Below are 13906 nucleotides of genomic sequence, written 5' to 3' on the forward strand. Positions count from 1 at the left end.
TGGGCACTGGGGCATCCCAAAGGACAGTGCACTGTTCTCCCACCCTCAAACAGAAAGGATATTGGGAGAATGCAAAAACCAGGGATGCAGACCATGGTGTGAATCTCTGCTTGCAGCAGTGAGAGAGCTCACCATGCTGACCCCATCTGTGCTCTCCCACACAGGATAATCCCACTTTACCTGGTTTATCGACCGGCCAACAACATCCCTTATGCCACAATGGAGGAGGACCTGCGTGGGCCCTGTGAGCAGTACTGTGTCACTGAGAGAGATGGCAGCTTGGTGGCAAGAGGCACCTCAGAGATTGTGCTCAAATGCTGTACCTTCCAGCATTGGGTCTACCAGTGGACAAATGGAAACATCCTTGTGACTGACATGGAAGGTAAAGGGATCTCCTGTCTGACTCCTGTGGCCCCTCACCACCCTCCGACCTGGAAAAGATGGAAAAAAGCCCCAGCCTTGCTGTCCTCCCTCTCTCCCCACATGCCATGGAGCCCAGCTCCCAGGGCAATGACCTGCCCTTGGTGCCAGTGCCCGTCCTTCTCTGGACAGAGCCTGATTGTCCTCCTTTTAATTGCAGGAGTGGGCTGGAAGTTGACCAATGTGCGGATCGCTACCAACCTGAAAGGGTGAGTGACCCCAAGCTGCTGGGGCAGGGTGGCACCAGCTGTCCCCAGCTCTGCTGTTCACCTGGCAGAGGGCCATGGTGGTTAGTTTGGTCAGGCTCCATCCTCGGCTTCCTGCTCTGGTGGGACATCTCGTGGTGCAAAGCAGGAGCTGAGGATGACTCTGTTGGCAGGTACCAGGGGTTGAAGGAGAGCTGCTTCCCCTCCCTGCTGGAGCAATTCCCGGTTGCTCACCGGTGCAATCGTTACTGCAGCATCCTGGGCCTGAAGACACTGGAGCCAGCCAAGCCCAAGGGCTCCAAAAGCCCCTGCCTAGGCAGGAAATCTGCCCAGTCCAGTCCCCAGCTCCAGAAGAAGGTGCTGTCAAGTCCTCAGGGCACCCGCAAGGCTGCTGTGAGCCCCAAGAGCTCCCGGAGAGCTGCAGAAACAAGGGAGGCCCCAACAGCCTTCAAAACCAGGTCAGGAGAGAGCAGCAGAGCTGGCTGCCCACAGTAGCCAGAGCTGTGGCAGCTGGGACTCCCGCTCTGGATCCAGCCTGAGCAGCCCCATGGCCACTCTGGAAAAGGGAGATCCTGGTAGTGGTCTCTGCCAAAACTCTCCTCCCTCCAGTCCCACCCTGGCCCATTGCGCTTGTGTTGTGTGGTGTGTTAGTGTCAGCAGCTGGACCGGGGTTGTGGGGGGCTGTAAGCTGTGGGTAGAGGGGACCTCTCACCAGTACCTCTCTACAAGAGCTGCTGCTGCTGGTGGAGTCTGGGGGGCCACGTGCCCCTCCACGCTGGGACTCGCTTTCTTGTATTGACACTCTCCATGTGCCTTCCTTAAGGCAGAGGCAGAGCTGCTCCCTTGGGCTTTGCAGGTGCCATGCCCCTGCCTGGCTCCCCCAAGCAAACTGGGAGTCTGAGATGTCCTCCTGGCTCCCAGCACCTCATGTCCCCCTCTGTGTCCTCCATAAAGTGACCAGGCCAAACCCTGCCAGTGTTATGTCCATTGAGAACCCCAACAGCACCCAGGCAATCCCATTTGCCCTGCTGCACCATTTTTGCTGCAGAGGGTTTCAGTGGTGGCTGCAGGGCTCCTCTGCTATGACGTGGGGCTCTGGAGTGTGGGCCAGTCCCATGGTGGGTACCAACAGCTGCACAGGGATGGAATTTTGCACCCCTGCTCTCCTCTGTTCCCTGGGGGAAGTCTCCCACCCCCTTGCTGGGTGGCTGCTGAGGGTGATGGTGCTGCTATGTTGCTGGCCAGTGCTGTGGTAAGAATGCCCTACCTCACATGGGACACCCAGAAGCAGTGACCTCCCCTCTGTGCCAGTCTCTGCCTTGGCACGTGTGGGTGTCCAGCCCTCAGGACTTGCTCTTCTTTGTCCCCCTGCCCCGTATATCAGACCCCATATACCACACCCAGCCCCACACCATGATCTGGTCATGCTTAATTAGCATCACTCCTACTTGGCACATGCCAGACTCCAGTGGCAGCTGGTGGCACCCACTCCAAATCCTGCTGCCCCATGGCAGGAGGCAGTGATGGACAGGCAGTGATGTTCATGTTGGAAAGTAAAGCACCCTGCATTGCATCAAGCTTCCTCTGTGCCCATCAGCTCACCCAGGCATGCAGCAGCCAGCAGAGTGTGGCGGTGGGCAGGGGCCTCACAGAGAGCCCCAGCACTGACAGCTTCATTGTGCTGCAGAGCATCACCTTCCCTGGGGCTTTGGAGCAGGGTGCTGAGTGCCAGCAACATTCCCCTGCATGGTGGGGTCCCAAACAGTGACTCGGTGGAGCCTGGCGGGGGGATGTGGCTGGGCTGGGAGTGCCGCGCATTCTGGGTCCTGGTCCTTTCTTGCTGGGTGGTTGTAAAATACCAATGTACGTAACATGGCCACGTTGGCAACTGGGTGCTCTTGAGTGCAATAAAGTGAGGAGGACTGCCCTGTTCCCCAGCATTGTGGTCCCTGCAGGAAAGATGCACCAAGCAAGGGGTGATGGGGCATCTTTGTGTTTGGGGGAAGGAAACATCTTCAAGTACCAGCTTTACCCCCATCCATGCCCCATGGGGAGAATAGGGTGGCTGTGGCTGGACCCCAAAACTGGCCGTGGGTGAGGCTCGGCTTATGAGGTCTGCAGTGAGCACGGGGTGCAGCCTCAGCAAAGCACCTTCTGCTGTGGTGGGACAGCTGCAGGCAGGGGTCAGAGGGGGTCCGAGGGCAAGCACATGGGGATGGCCATAATTTATTTGGGAGCAGCTCCATTGTGTCCATGGGGCCAGCACCTAAGGGTGCTGGTTGCAAGGTGCACACAACTGTCCATCAGCACTTGGAGTGGAGAAGGCAGAATGCTCAGATGTCTGTCAGGGTTTTTTCTACCTTTGGGGCAAGCCTTGCAGACCCTGGTGCTCCTGCCATGGTTCTAAGTTGTCCCTGCACAGGATGTGTGGTTGTAGTGCCCACAGCACTCGGTCAGCCACAGCACGCTCTCTGCCTGCCCAGCCCAGGATCCTGTGAAGGAGAGCGTCCCATTCTCGAACGTCGAGCTGGAAGGAGAGGCACATGGTCAGGACAAGCTGTTGCCATACTACCTGGGTCCCAGACAACTCTGGGGCCCTCTGTACCCACCTGGCAAAGAGCTGCTTGCAGCAGGTGTATATAGTGTAGCTGGTATTGCTGAAGTTGGCTGTGCTGAAGAACGTCACACAGTCACCCACCTCTGTTGGCACATGGAGGAGACCTGGGGGACAAGGTCTCTTACTGGGACTTGAGATGGACCATGGATTCAAATCCCATACCCCAAGCATACTTGTAAGTCCTGTGTCCCAACCCTGCTCACAAATCCCATAGCCCAACTAGCAAATCCTATACCTGGGACTGTGCAGTTCCCATGAGCTATCTCACCTCACTCCCTGAAACTGCAGGGAGCACCTTGCGGTACGCCTAAAGTTGCCCTTGAAATGTCCCCGTCCCAGCCCAGATGAGGGTGAGGGGTCCCAGGAGACCTGTTGAGCTTGGGCAGCCCCTGGCAGAGCCATGAGAGGAGAACAGGGTTTGGAGGCCTTGGCAAAGCCATGAGGAGGACAGGACAGCCACCCCCATCCCTGAACCTGTACCTATAGGTGCCTGTCTCTCCCCAGCTCCTTCTGGCCCCACTGGCAGTGGGCATGGACCTACCCGCCAGGCAGGCGTTGAGCATGGAGACGCAGATGCCGGTGAGCAGGGCCCGCAGCACCACGGAGGCAAACGCACCCTTGCGATCAGGTGCCAGGGAGCCTGTGGGGCAAAACAGAGACCACGGGAAGTCATGTCTTGACTCTGGCTCTGCCCCAGGGATGGTCTGGTGGGCAAAACCATGACACCTGGGCTGGGGACAGTTAGGGATGTGTCCCTGGTCCCCATCTGGCTCTGCCACACAGTGCCCTCTCCACGCCAACTCCTGCTGTCTGGAGGACATGGTGATCCCAGCCAGCACCCAGCACCCAGCACACTGTCTGCCTTTCCTGGCAGCGGTGGGTGCTGGCAGAGCGCTGTGCCCACCCTGCACCCATGGGTGATCCACCAGAGCCCTCAGTGCTCCCAGCACTGGATTCTCTGCTCTTTGTGCCATAGCTGGGTGACACCCAGGCTTGTGGGACATGGGCAAAGTCACTCCTTTCACATCAGGCAAATCCTGTTTCTTACCTGACAGAGACTAAACATGGAGGCTTGAGGGCAAATTCCTCCTGCCGCAGATGAGCCCTTGCTCCCTGGCCCAAGGTTCCCTTGCCTTGTGCCTAAGCACCTAGGACATGAGTCACACTCACCCAGGCCTCCCAGCATGATGCCAATGGAGCTGAGGTTGGCAAATCCACACAGGGCAAAGGTGGTGATGCTCTCAGCTCGTTCCTGGAGGGCACAGGGGGTTTGGTCACCTCTTTCCAGGAGCAGCCCCAGAGCACCCAGAGCTGAGCACTATGTCAGAGCTCCCAGCCCAGGCAGACATGATGGAGATAAGTTCCCCACCCCAACTCTTCATCCTTCAGCTATTTTGGGGAGCAAGAATGAAGGCTGTCCCTGGGGGAGGCTGGGCTGGGGGGACAGGGGACAGAGGCCCTGTAGGACCATGATCTGTCCCATCAAGGAGCAGGATAACTGGGAAAGGGTGTCACTGACTCCTTCCTCCCATACCCAGCACTTGGGGAACATCCAAGTCTAGTTGGCCATAGGTGCCCTCCCACCCCCAGCACCATCATCCTGATTCAATAACCTTAAAAGGACTTTTCCAACCCTCTGCTTGCCTACTACCCATCTGCCTGGCCAGTTCCCATGCCCCATTCCAGCTGGCCTCATCCTTGCCCTGTGCCCAGCAGGGTGGCAGGTGCCTCTCACAGATATCCACTGTTTCCGGTTCCCATCCCACTCCTCCAGGCCTGACAGACGGTTCTTCTTGTACACAGACAGCTGCTGGTATGCCACAAACTCGTTCAGGAAGATCTTAATCCCCAGGAGCTCGGCTACCACCGGCGAGTCTGTCCAGTCTGCCCCCATGAGAAAGGCCACAGGCATGAGGACATAGGATAAGATCACCTGGGAAAAGCATCCCAGAAGGGAATGGCTCAGAGTGAACCTTCTGCATAGCCCCCAGCTTGGATACCCACTGCCAGCACTTGCCAAACACTCAGCAAGAATCTTGACAGCCTACTAAGGCAGTGGGCAAAGGTGGGGGTGGGTGGGGGATGCAGGGTCTGGCAGCCCAGACCATGGGTCTGTTCTTGGGGATACCTGGAAGGTGAGATCCTTGATGTCTACCATCTCCCCAAACCAGCGCACGGCAGCATTGATGAACTCCAGCACTGCCAAGAAGGCGATGAGGTTGGCTGCAATGTTGGCCACAAGCCCCACGGAGGCGGCAGCCCCATTGCTGGCAGCTTCCAGGATGTTCCGCTCTTCCCTGTGTGGAAAAAGACCTCAATGTACTCATGTGGCCAGGCGTCCCCTGTGCAAGGTCAGGTGTCACTCCATGGATGTCTGAACAACACAAGCTCTCCCAGCCTTGGGCCACTCATAGAATCCACTTGTGCCCCAAATTGCCCCCATGGCTTCCCCGAAGTGGCAAAACACTCCACCCCCCAATGCAGTCCCACTGCACCACCTGTCCCTTCACACTCACCCACTGGCGATTCGGACACTTCCTTTGCCCTTGAACTTGGACTCCTCCACTTCGGGGTACATGAGTTTGGACATGGCAAGGGCGCAGGGTGCAGCCATCACGGAGGCTGCGATCAGCGATGCCGCGTCGATCTGCAGTGCGCAGACCAGGGGCTTAGACATCTCTGTGCAAGGCTGCGCCTCATGGCACACCACACCAGGGCATACCAGCACAGGGCTGGCATCAGCCAGCAACACTCAGGGCAGTTCAGGGCTCTCTGTTTGCTCAGGGTGCACAAATTGGCTGCTTTTCCCACCTGAGCAGCCAAACACATGGGACAGCTCGAGTGGATGGAGGCATTGCTAGAGCTGCAGCGATCATGTCCTTTTTTAACCTCTCCTGCTGTTTGACTTAATCATGATGGTTCTTGGCCCTTCCTTGTCCCTTTTTACCAGTATCAGAGCAATAGATTGTGTAATAACATTGCGAACTTTTACCTGCTGACAAAGGGCCAAGCTCCCAGCCTCACCCATCCCCTGTCAGTGTCTCATTTCTCTGACCTTCCACCCTTGGTTCCCCGTTTAAGGAGACTAATTAATGTTTAAATAGCAGGAGCTCAGGAAGCAGGTCAAGAGGAAGGTTTATTTCCCATGACAGCACAGACGAACTGGATAGGGCATCCCTGGCGGTCAGGACCAGGAGCACTGAGGTGATGCTGGAGGAGTGGGGCTTGTTTGGCTGGGAGAAAAGAGGGTTGAGGGGGAGTATGGCTGTTTCTGACCACGTAAAAGGGATTGGAGGGAAGACACTGCTCAGTGGTATCCAGTGAAAGGGTGAGAATCACGGGCACAGCTTTGGTGGGGAAATTCCAGTTGGATATAAGGAAAAAATTGTTTCTTGTGAGTGAGGCACCTGTCGGGGAGACCAGAGAGTTGGGAGGAGATCTCCATCCATGAGGATGTTCACCACCAACCTGGACAAAGTCCTGAGCATCCCCTGGGGCTTTGCTATAACCTCATTTGGGCAGGAGGGTGGATCAGAGACTTCCAGAGAGTTTTTCTAGGCTAAATTATCCCATGGTTCAGTGAAATTTGCCCTGCTTACTGTGCAGGGACACACGGTGAGGGTCCCATGGCACTGCCTTCTAGCTGGCAGGGCTCTGAGGTTCTGACCAGGCCAGTGAAGGTGAGGCTGGACCCCCTGCCTCCATCCTGCTTATGGAAGGGGACCATGGGGCAACTACTGGAGGTGTCCCACCAGCAAGTCCAGGGCAGTTCTTGGGTGTCAGGATCATGTAGCAGGGAGCATGTGGCATACATCTACTCATGCACTCACCCCAAAGGATATGTAGGCACCCATCACACTGCCTGCAATGGTGGAAAAGCCACCAGTCATCACAGCATGGATTTCTGAGAGGGTCATGTCCATGAGGTATGGGCGGATGAGCAGCGGGGCTTCGGTCTGCGAAAGAGAAAACCCTTCTGTCCTTGGGACAGGGCCACACAGGGCCTCAGGTCTCCTAGGAAGGGAGGAGAAGACCCTTTCTTCAGGACAAGGTCAGCTACAAGCGCTGAGGAACTGGATCTCCTGTCCAGGACCTTACCTGTCCCACGAAAATGTTCCCTGCCACACTCAGGGTCTCAGTGGGTGTGGTGCCCATGGAGATCTGAAGCAGCCAGGATATCTGGGGAAAAACAAGGCCACCATGTTGACAGAGGCTCCTGGCACCCTGCCACCATCCATGCAGGGGCACTGTTTGGCCCCTGCACAGAGGTGATTTTTGGAAGCACCCCCAGACTGCATAGAAACATCAGCCCTAAGGTTGGGCTTTCTCAGACGGATATGCAAGAAAGATGGGGTTTGAGTCTATTCTTTTAAGCAGGACAAATCACCCCAAATTAGTACCATAACAATTTTCTCGGGACATCCCTCAGCTGACCGTGGTAGTCAGAGGACCTACCAGGTTCTTCTCCTTCCCATAGCTATCCCAGATCCAGGAGTGAGGCCCTACCTTAAGAATGAGCCACTGCATGACGCCGAGGTAGTAGAGGATGGACATCACACAACTGAAGAAAACAATGATGGGCAGGGTCTGCAGGCAAGGCACCAGGGCAAAGGGTTAAAAGGGAGCTGAGACACACACAGGCACACTTGGAGACCAAGAGCTGGGCATGGCATGGTACTGCATAGCCAGCCCATGCTATCGGGTGTCTCAATACTGGGCCAGGCTGGCAGGAGGGACAGGGACCAGTGCAAATCCCCACAGTACTGAGGAAGTCCATGGATAGATACAAAGCTGAGGGACACCCTCAGCACCTCATTTCTGAAATGCTTGAGCTCTACTGCAGCAAATCTGGCTGCATTTAGCTCTGTGCCTTTCAGGACCCAGCAAGGAGCCAGACTCTCCACACCCCATTCCCCAGCTGACCTGGAAGGCAAAGACCTCTGCAATGAGTGTGTTCCCAAAGACGAAGCCAGAACCAGCTGTGGTGTAGCCCAGGAAGAACTGCAAGGGAAGAGGTTGCACAGTAGGATGGAGATCTCCATTAGGTCCTTTCCTGACATCTCACGTCTGCCTAGTAGGGGTCTGTATCCCCAGTCCCACAGCTTCACTGCACACCAGAGAATGACCTGCTGAAACCTGAACTGGGGACACTGGTGGGCTGTGTGCCACGGGGCTCTGCTACAGCCTGCAAGGGAGTCCACACCAAGGGGTCTGGGCTGCTTCAGAAAACCAGGCAAGAGTTGGCTTTCCTCCAGTTCCCAACAAAATGTTTGTGAGTGTGCAGTCCTTGCCACTTCCCCAGCCCATGCCACTCCCTGCTCTTCCTATTCATCCCAGGGTGCAATCATGGGATGGGATGAGTAGATTTAGTACCTGGATCTGGTCACCCAGCCACTGGAAAGCTTGGACACCAGGAGTCGTTCGGAGGACGAAGACTCCAAGTAAGAATTCCAAGCCAAGACCCCAGAAAACAGCTCTCCAGGACACCTGGGGACAAAAGCAGAACAGAGACTGAGATGTTGTCAAGGCCTACAAGCCTCTGTTTCAGCACACAGTAAACACCATACATGGTGCCCTGGGTGAGGGTCATGGGGAGACCAGTAAAGTGTCACAGGAACCCACAAACATGGGTTGGTGACAGAGGAAGATGATGAGTTGGTGGGACTCTGGAACTGGCTGGAACATAACTTGCCAGGCTGATCCAGAAGAAGACAAGCACCTTTTAATAGTTCACTGGTAGCACAGACCTGCTAGACCAAAACTGCCTGTACATTAACCCTTTGGAGGAGGAGGCTGGAGGGGTTGCCCAAAAAATTGAAGCAGTTCAGTCTAGAAGCCACTGGGACTTCAGTCACTTCTGACCAAGTTCCCCACGGCACCTGAAGCTCAGGCCCGCTCTACACCCACAGCACCTGAAGCTCAGGTGTGAGTCTGGTGCTGAGTCTCTGGGTCTGACCCATTGCAAGGAACATGGTGGAAAACAGGACAGAGGCACTGCGAGCAGCCCTGGGTTGGGAAGTGGGAAGGAGAGCAGTGGGAAGAAGAGCAGTGAAGTGGCTTTGGGGTCCATCCACCCAACCAGTTCAGCTCCTCAGGCTATGTCCAGCTCTGCCCAGGAGCTCTGCTGGGCTTCTGCTTCCTCCAGGGAAGGGGATGCATGTGGGAAGGAAGCACTTGTTCTCCAGTGCTGGGTGGCCATCTCCTGCGAGAGGACCGATGGCCAAGCCACACCCAAAGCACGTACCGCACCATGGTGCTTGGAGCAGGCAAATAGGAACAGCACTAAAGCACAGAAGCCACCTAATGAGATGAGCTGCCCTGGGTTTTTGGCAGTGTCCAAAACCAGCCATGCGATCAGGCCTGCCAGGAGGGCCACCCACAGCAGCCTGCAAAGGAAACACCAGACTGTCAGGAAGAGGATGTCCCCATGAGGAGAGCAGCTCACAAAGGGCAGGAGCTGATTATGCAGAAGTTACCAGTATAAGGTCCATGTATCTGAAGAAACCTGGGTCTCAGACACAAACAAGGGGTGGGAACAGGCATCACACTACTGAGGCAGAGGAGCAAAACATTTCTGCCATGGCTTTTACAAGGTTGCAGGCTGGGCCATGCCTTGTCATTTGTGAGGTGCCTGCATGGCACTAGAGCACAAGCCCAATGCCACTGACTGGTTGTGGTGAAAGGGAGCCATGGAAGGGGACCCAGGTGCTGGGAGGGATCTAGCCCTGCCTTCTCCTGACTCACCATTTCAGCCACGGCCAGGACTTTTGGAAGCATTTCCCAACGGGGCGGAGGAGAAGCAATACCTTTGCCCCACAGTGCTTCTTGAAAAAGCTCCAGCAGATGAAGACGACAACCACAGCCGTAATGACCACCAAAGCAAGGGCTCGCTGGAAGTTGAGGTAACAGGCCACAATGAAGTAGCACAGGTAGGCTGGAGAAGGCACATTGTGGGTCAGAAATGTGAGGGCTGTAGGATCATGGGTTCATAACACTAACTGGGGCCAACATAGAGGTTCATTTCCTCCAAATATCCTCCCTTGGCCACCCTCAAAGCTCCCCTCTTTGCACGAGGAGATCTTAGGGAGCACCACCCCAGCAGGGAGCAGAAGGGGCAGAGCAAACCCTTTGGGCAAGTGGAGAAAGGGGAGGACAGTGAGGAGCAGATAGTCCTGGATAGGAGTGGTAGGATGAGGAAGGGGCAGGCAGTGAGGGCTGGGAGTGGATACAACTTCCACAATTCACCACGTTCAGTGTGTGGAGGCTGGGGGCACGGCTAGCCAAAAGGAATGTGGAGGTAGGGTCTCAGTGCCGGGAAGTCCTCACCTATTCCAAGGAGCCCCAGGACAACCTTTTTCAACACTTCGGCATGAGCCTTGCAGAAGTGCTTTGCCTTGGATGCTGGCTGCAGGGCCTTCCTGGGGAGAGTCATATGCCAAACACGTGAGAGACACAGAAGATGGATGTGGAAGATCAACCCAGTCCCACCCAACTGAAGCCAACTCATCAGAGCTGGGTCATGACCATGCCTCCCGCAGGCCACTTCCAGCAGCAGTGTGGTGGTAATGGTGTGCCGTGGTCCACACATCCCAACACCCTGGCACTATGAGTGGAATCCAGCACTGGGTGGCTGCTATGGGGACAGAGATCTGCCACTGCCACCTTACAAGGCCACAGTGACCCATCAGACATTGTCCTCAGTGTATGGTCAATATTGACCCTACTCTGCTCCCAAATCAGGTTTGTCTGACAGAGCACACACGTCTGTGGGGTTATCCTACCTGAAGTAGGAGGAGAATCTCCCTTTCTCTTCTCCTCTCCTCTTCTCTTGGCTCTCACCACTTGGACCACCACATTCCTCATAGTGTCTCTCCTCTCCCTAGAAAACATCATTAGTTGGAGCACTCTGTAGCCTGACAAGAAGGGAAGGGGAAGGGAAAGAGGAGGGGAAGGTGAAGACTTACCTGGAAGCTGAAAGCTGGGTTATCTGTGCCCTTCTCAAGGCTGTCAAGGGTTATCTGGTTTTCTTCCATCTCTAGAAGTTCTACAGCTTCCATGCATTAGAGAAACAGCACTGGGAGGGAAACAGCTGGGGAGAGAAAGACAGGATCACCTCTGGGAAGGTCAGATGTCCTGCTCTGCTTTTCAGTTTTGGGTCTCTGAGAGAACACCCTTTGCAGTAGTGATTCAGAGCAGCTCCTGCACTAGCACATCAAGGGACCATCTCATGGGGTCCTGAGGGTGGTGTGCTGAATTCCTTGTTCTCCTTTAACTCTGGGAAGGTCTTTGCTCTTCTGTAATTCCAAGGAATTACAGGAGAGGATTATATGCATCAGAGAGTGATGGTACTCCTCTTCCAAATTGGTGGCAGTGTCCACCATCCTCTGTGAGTACCTTTGCAAGTAGGATTTTTCAAAAAATAAATCTGGCTGCATCCTTCATTGCAAGGTCTTGGCTGCAAGCCAGATAAAGAAGGTCCTTCCATGTTGATAACTGGCACAGTGCAGGGGCAAGGGGTAGGAATGAATGGTAGTTTGCATGGGGACTGGTCCTAAAGGAGGATCATACAGGGAGAACTGGTCCAGCAAAGCCAGAAGAACCAGTGTTATGCAAGGGCAGGAACCCTTGGAGCATCATCCCGTTTGGACACCCTCCCAGTTCTTTTGCCTGGAGAAGGATGAGGGAAGAGCAGAGAAGTTGCAGGCAAGGAAGTGATCAACTGTAGGAGCACTTCTGTGTGAGGACAGAGACAGTAAGAAGTTATCTTTGAGGAGAGCTATAAAAGTCTGTGTGGAGAAAGAGGAGACAGCAGAGTCATTGCCGTCTTCTCACAGTGTGAGATCAGGGCCCACTGAAGAGAGGGATGCAGCCCCAAATGAAATTGGTGGATGTGAGTAGGTTTAGAGAACATCCCCCTCAACATGGGCAGCTGAAGGTGGTGTGGGGCTCCATGGGCCAGCAGAGCCACCATGGGGGGCCACTGGGCAGTGCTGGCCCCTGTCTGTTCCTGAGGTCATGGCTCCCTAGCAGCAGGGCAGGATATAGGGCCGTGGTGGGAACCCAGGACCACAAACCACCCCCCAGGGCCTCCAGCACCCCTGGTATGCCTGCAGCTCAGGGACATCTCACCAGGACCCTGGCAGGATCAGGAGGACCCCTTCCCCAAGTCCACCACCACTAAAAGGCACTCTCCAGGACCCGTCTGGGCTCAGAGACCCTTCCAAGACCTCCCAGAGTTCTGGGACCCCCAGGGTTCCTGGCTGTCCCCACCCTTCCCAGGCTCAGTGACTTCCAGGTCCCCTGGGCTGATGCTACCTCCATGTCCCCCCACCCAGTGCCAGCCCCCTGTCAGCACATTACCTTTTATTCTGGTGCAGTCACATTGGCTGCCCTCTCCTTCATGGGTGAGGCCACACCAACAGGCAGCGTGTAGGTTGCTCCCATGCGCCCCCATGTCCTCACACCATCCCCATGACCCCCACACCCTCCTGTCCCCTATGGGCCCCCACGGGCTTGTGATGCAGCACGGCCGTACGCCCCTCTGCCCTCCCAACCACGTGCCTGCACCCCACACCCTCACAATCCTCATGTCCTCATGCCCGACGCCGTCACACCCCTGGTCCCCACACTCCCTGTGGCCTCATGGGGCACACTCTCTGTGCCCCATGGCTTCCCCCACCCTGGCACAGACTGTCCCCCTGCACTCACCCTTCAGCCCCACTGGCCGCGCAGCTCCTGGCCCGTGCCCCGGTTACCTATTAACAGCTCAGTCCAAAGAGCTGGGCTGGGCACTGCGAGGCCGAGGCCGCCCCAGCTCCTCCCGGGGCTCACTCCCAGGAGCCCAATGGTGTGGCCATGCAGGGCATCATGCCAAAAACAAAAGTGTCACTCATGAGACTTCCACCCACAGCCAAAACAAGCCTTGAGTGGAGGTATCGAAAGAAGAAATGCAACCTTTACCCCACCCCAGGAAGTGCTTCCCCAAAAAAATAAAGAGTGCAGCACATGTGGCCTCCAAAACTTCAGTGGTATGAAGTCAGGTCCCCTGATTCCTGAGCAGGATGGGGTGGCAGCCAGTAAAAGAGTTCCATGCCAGCGTGTGTTGGAAACCACTTTTTCATGCACGGTGGTGGGAATCATATTCCCAGGTGTGTGCACTCCACTGGTACCTCCCGCTCTTTGTTTGCACAGGGAGGGGTGAAATGATGTGGCTCCGAGGGTGCCAACACCTGGGCTGGTAGGAGTCAGTTTGGAGATTGGTGATTAATGACACCACGGGGCACTCAGGGCATCCACGTGCCACACGGTGCCCGTGGACAAACACTCCCTGTGCCCTTCAGCACCTTCTCCCTATGGATTTTGGCCAACGCCGTCACTAAAGCTGCCCGGGGCTGGGGCAGGTGAGAGTTGAGGGCGCGAGGGGGTGACGGTGTAGGTCAGCGTGTGGGTGACGAGGAAAGAGACCCTGAAAGCTGTTGGTGCGACGCCAGTGTAAATTCCCCACTGCATGGGAAAGGTCCCCCAGCCCCGCCACACAAGCGGGCCCCTCTGGGAAGACTCTCGGAGGCAAGAGACGAGGGCCCCTCCCGGCACCGCCGCGCGTCACTGCCGGCAGCGCCAAGAGCCGCCGCGGCAACTCGTCAGCCCAGAGCCCCGGTAGCGC

At 56.1% G+C, this 13906-nt stretch overlaps 2 protein-coding genes across 2 annotated transcripts in view; one reads left to right on the forward strand and one right to left on the reverse strand.

The window, feature by feature from the left end:
* ALPK3 (alpha kinase 3) overlaps positions 1–2537 on the forward strand; it is a 33701-nt gene extending 31164 nt beyond the window's left edge. The window contains exons 12-14 of the mRNA XM_050309445.1: positions 165–382; positions 581–629; positions 800–2537. Coding sequence (XP_050165402.1) covers positions 165–382; positions 581–629; positions 800–1121 — 589 coding nt within the window. The 3' untranslated portion in view covers positions 1122–2537. The remainder of the gene's footprint in view (positions 1–164; positions 383–580; positions 630–799) is intronic.
* Positions 2538–3029: 492 nt separating this feature from the next.
* LOC126636866 (sodium/nucleoside cotransporter 1-like) lies at positions 3030–11285 on the reverse strand. Its single transcript, XM_050309582.1, has 17 exons — positions 11208–11285; positions 11025–11122; positions 10570–10661; positions 9988–10177; positions 9488–9629; positions 8617–8730; positions 8167–8244; positions 7750–7830; positions 7342–7422; positions 7074–7199; positions 5760–5890; positions 5372–5540; positions 4979–5176; positions 4414–4495; positions 3785–3883; positions 3236–3347; positions 3030–3153 (listed from the first exon to the last, which is right to left on the reverse strand). Exons 1-17 carry the CDS (start codon positions 11274–11276, stop codon positions 3030–3032), a joined length of 1986 nt encoding a protein of 661 aa, XP_050165539.1. The 5' UTR covers positions 11277–11285.
* Positions 11286–13906: the final 2621 nt, after the last annotated feature.

The sequence above is a fragment of the Myiozetetes cayanensis genome, unplaced genomic scaffold (assembly GCF_022539395.1).
Source record: "Myiozetetes cayanensis isolate MyiCay16 unplaced genomic scaffold, myiCay2020 scf14, whole genome shotgun sequence".
Classification (NCBI taxonomy): domain Eukaryota; kingdom Metazoa; phylum Chordata; class Aves; order Passeriformes; family Tyrannidae; genus Myiozetetes; species Myiozetetes cayanensis.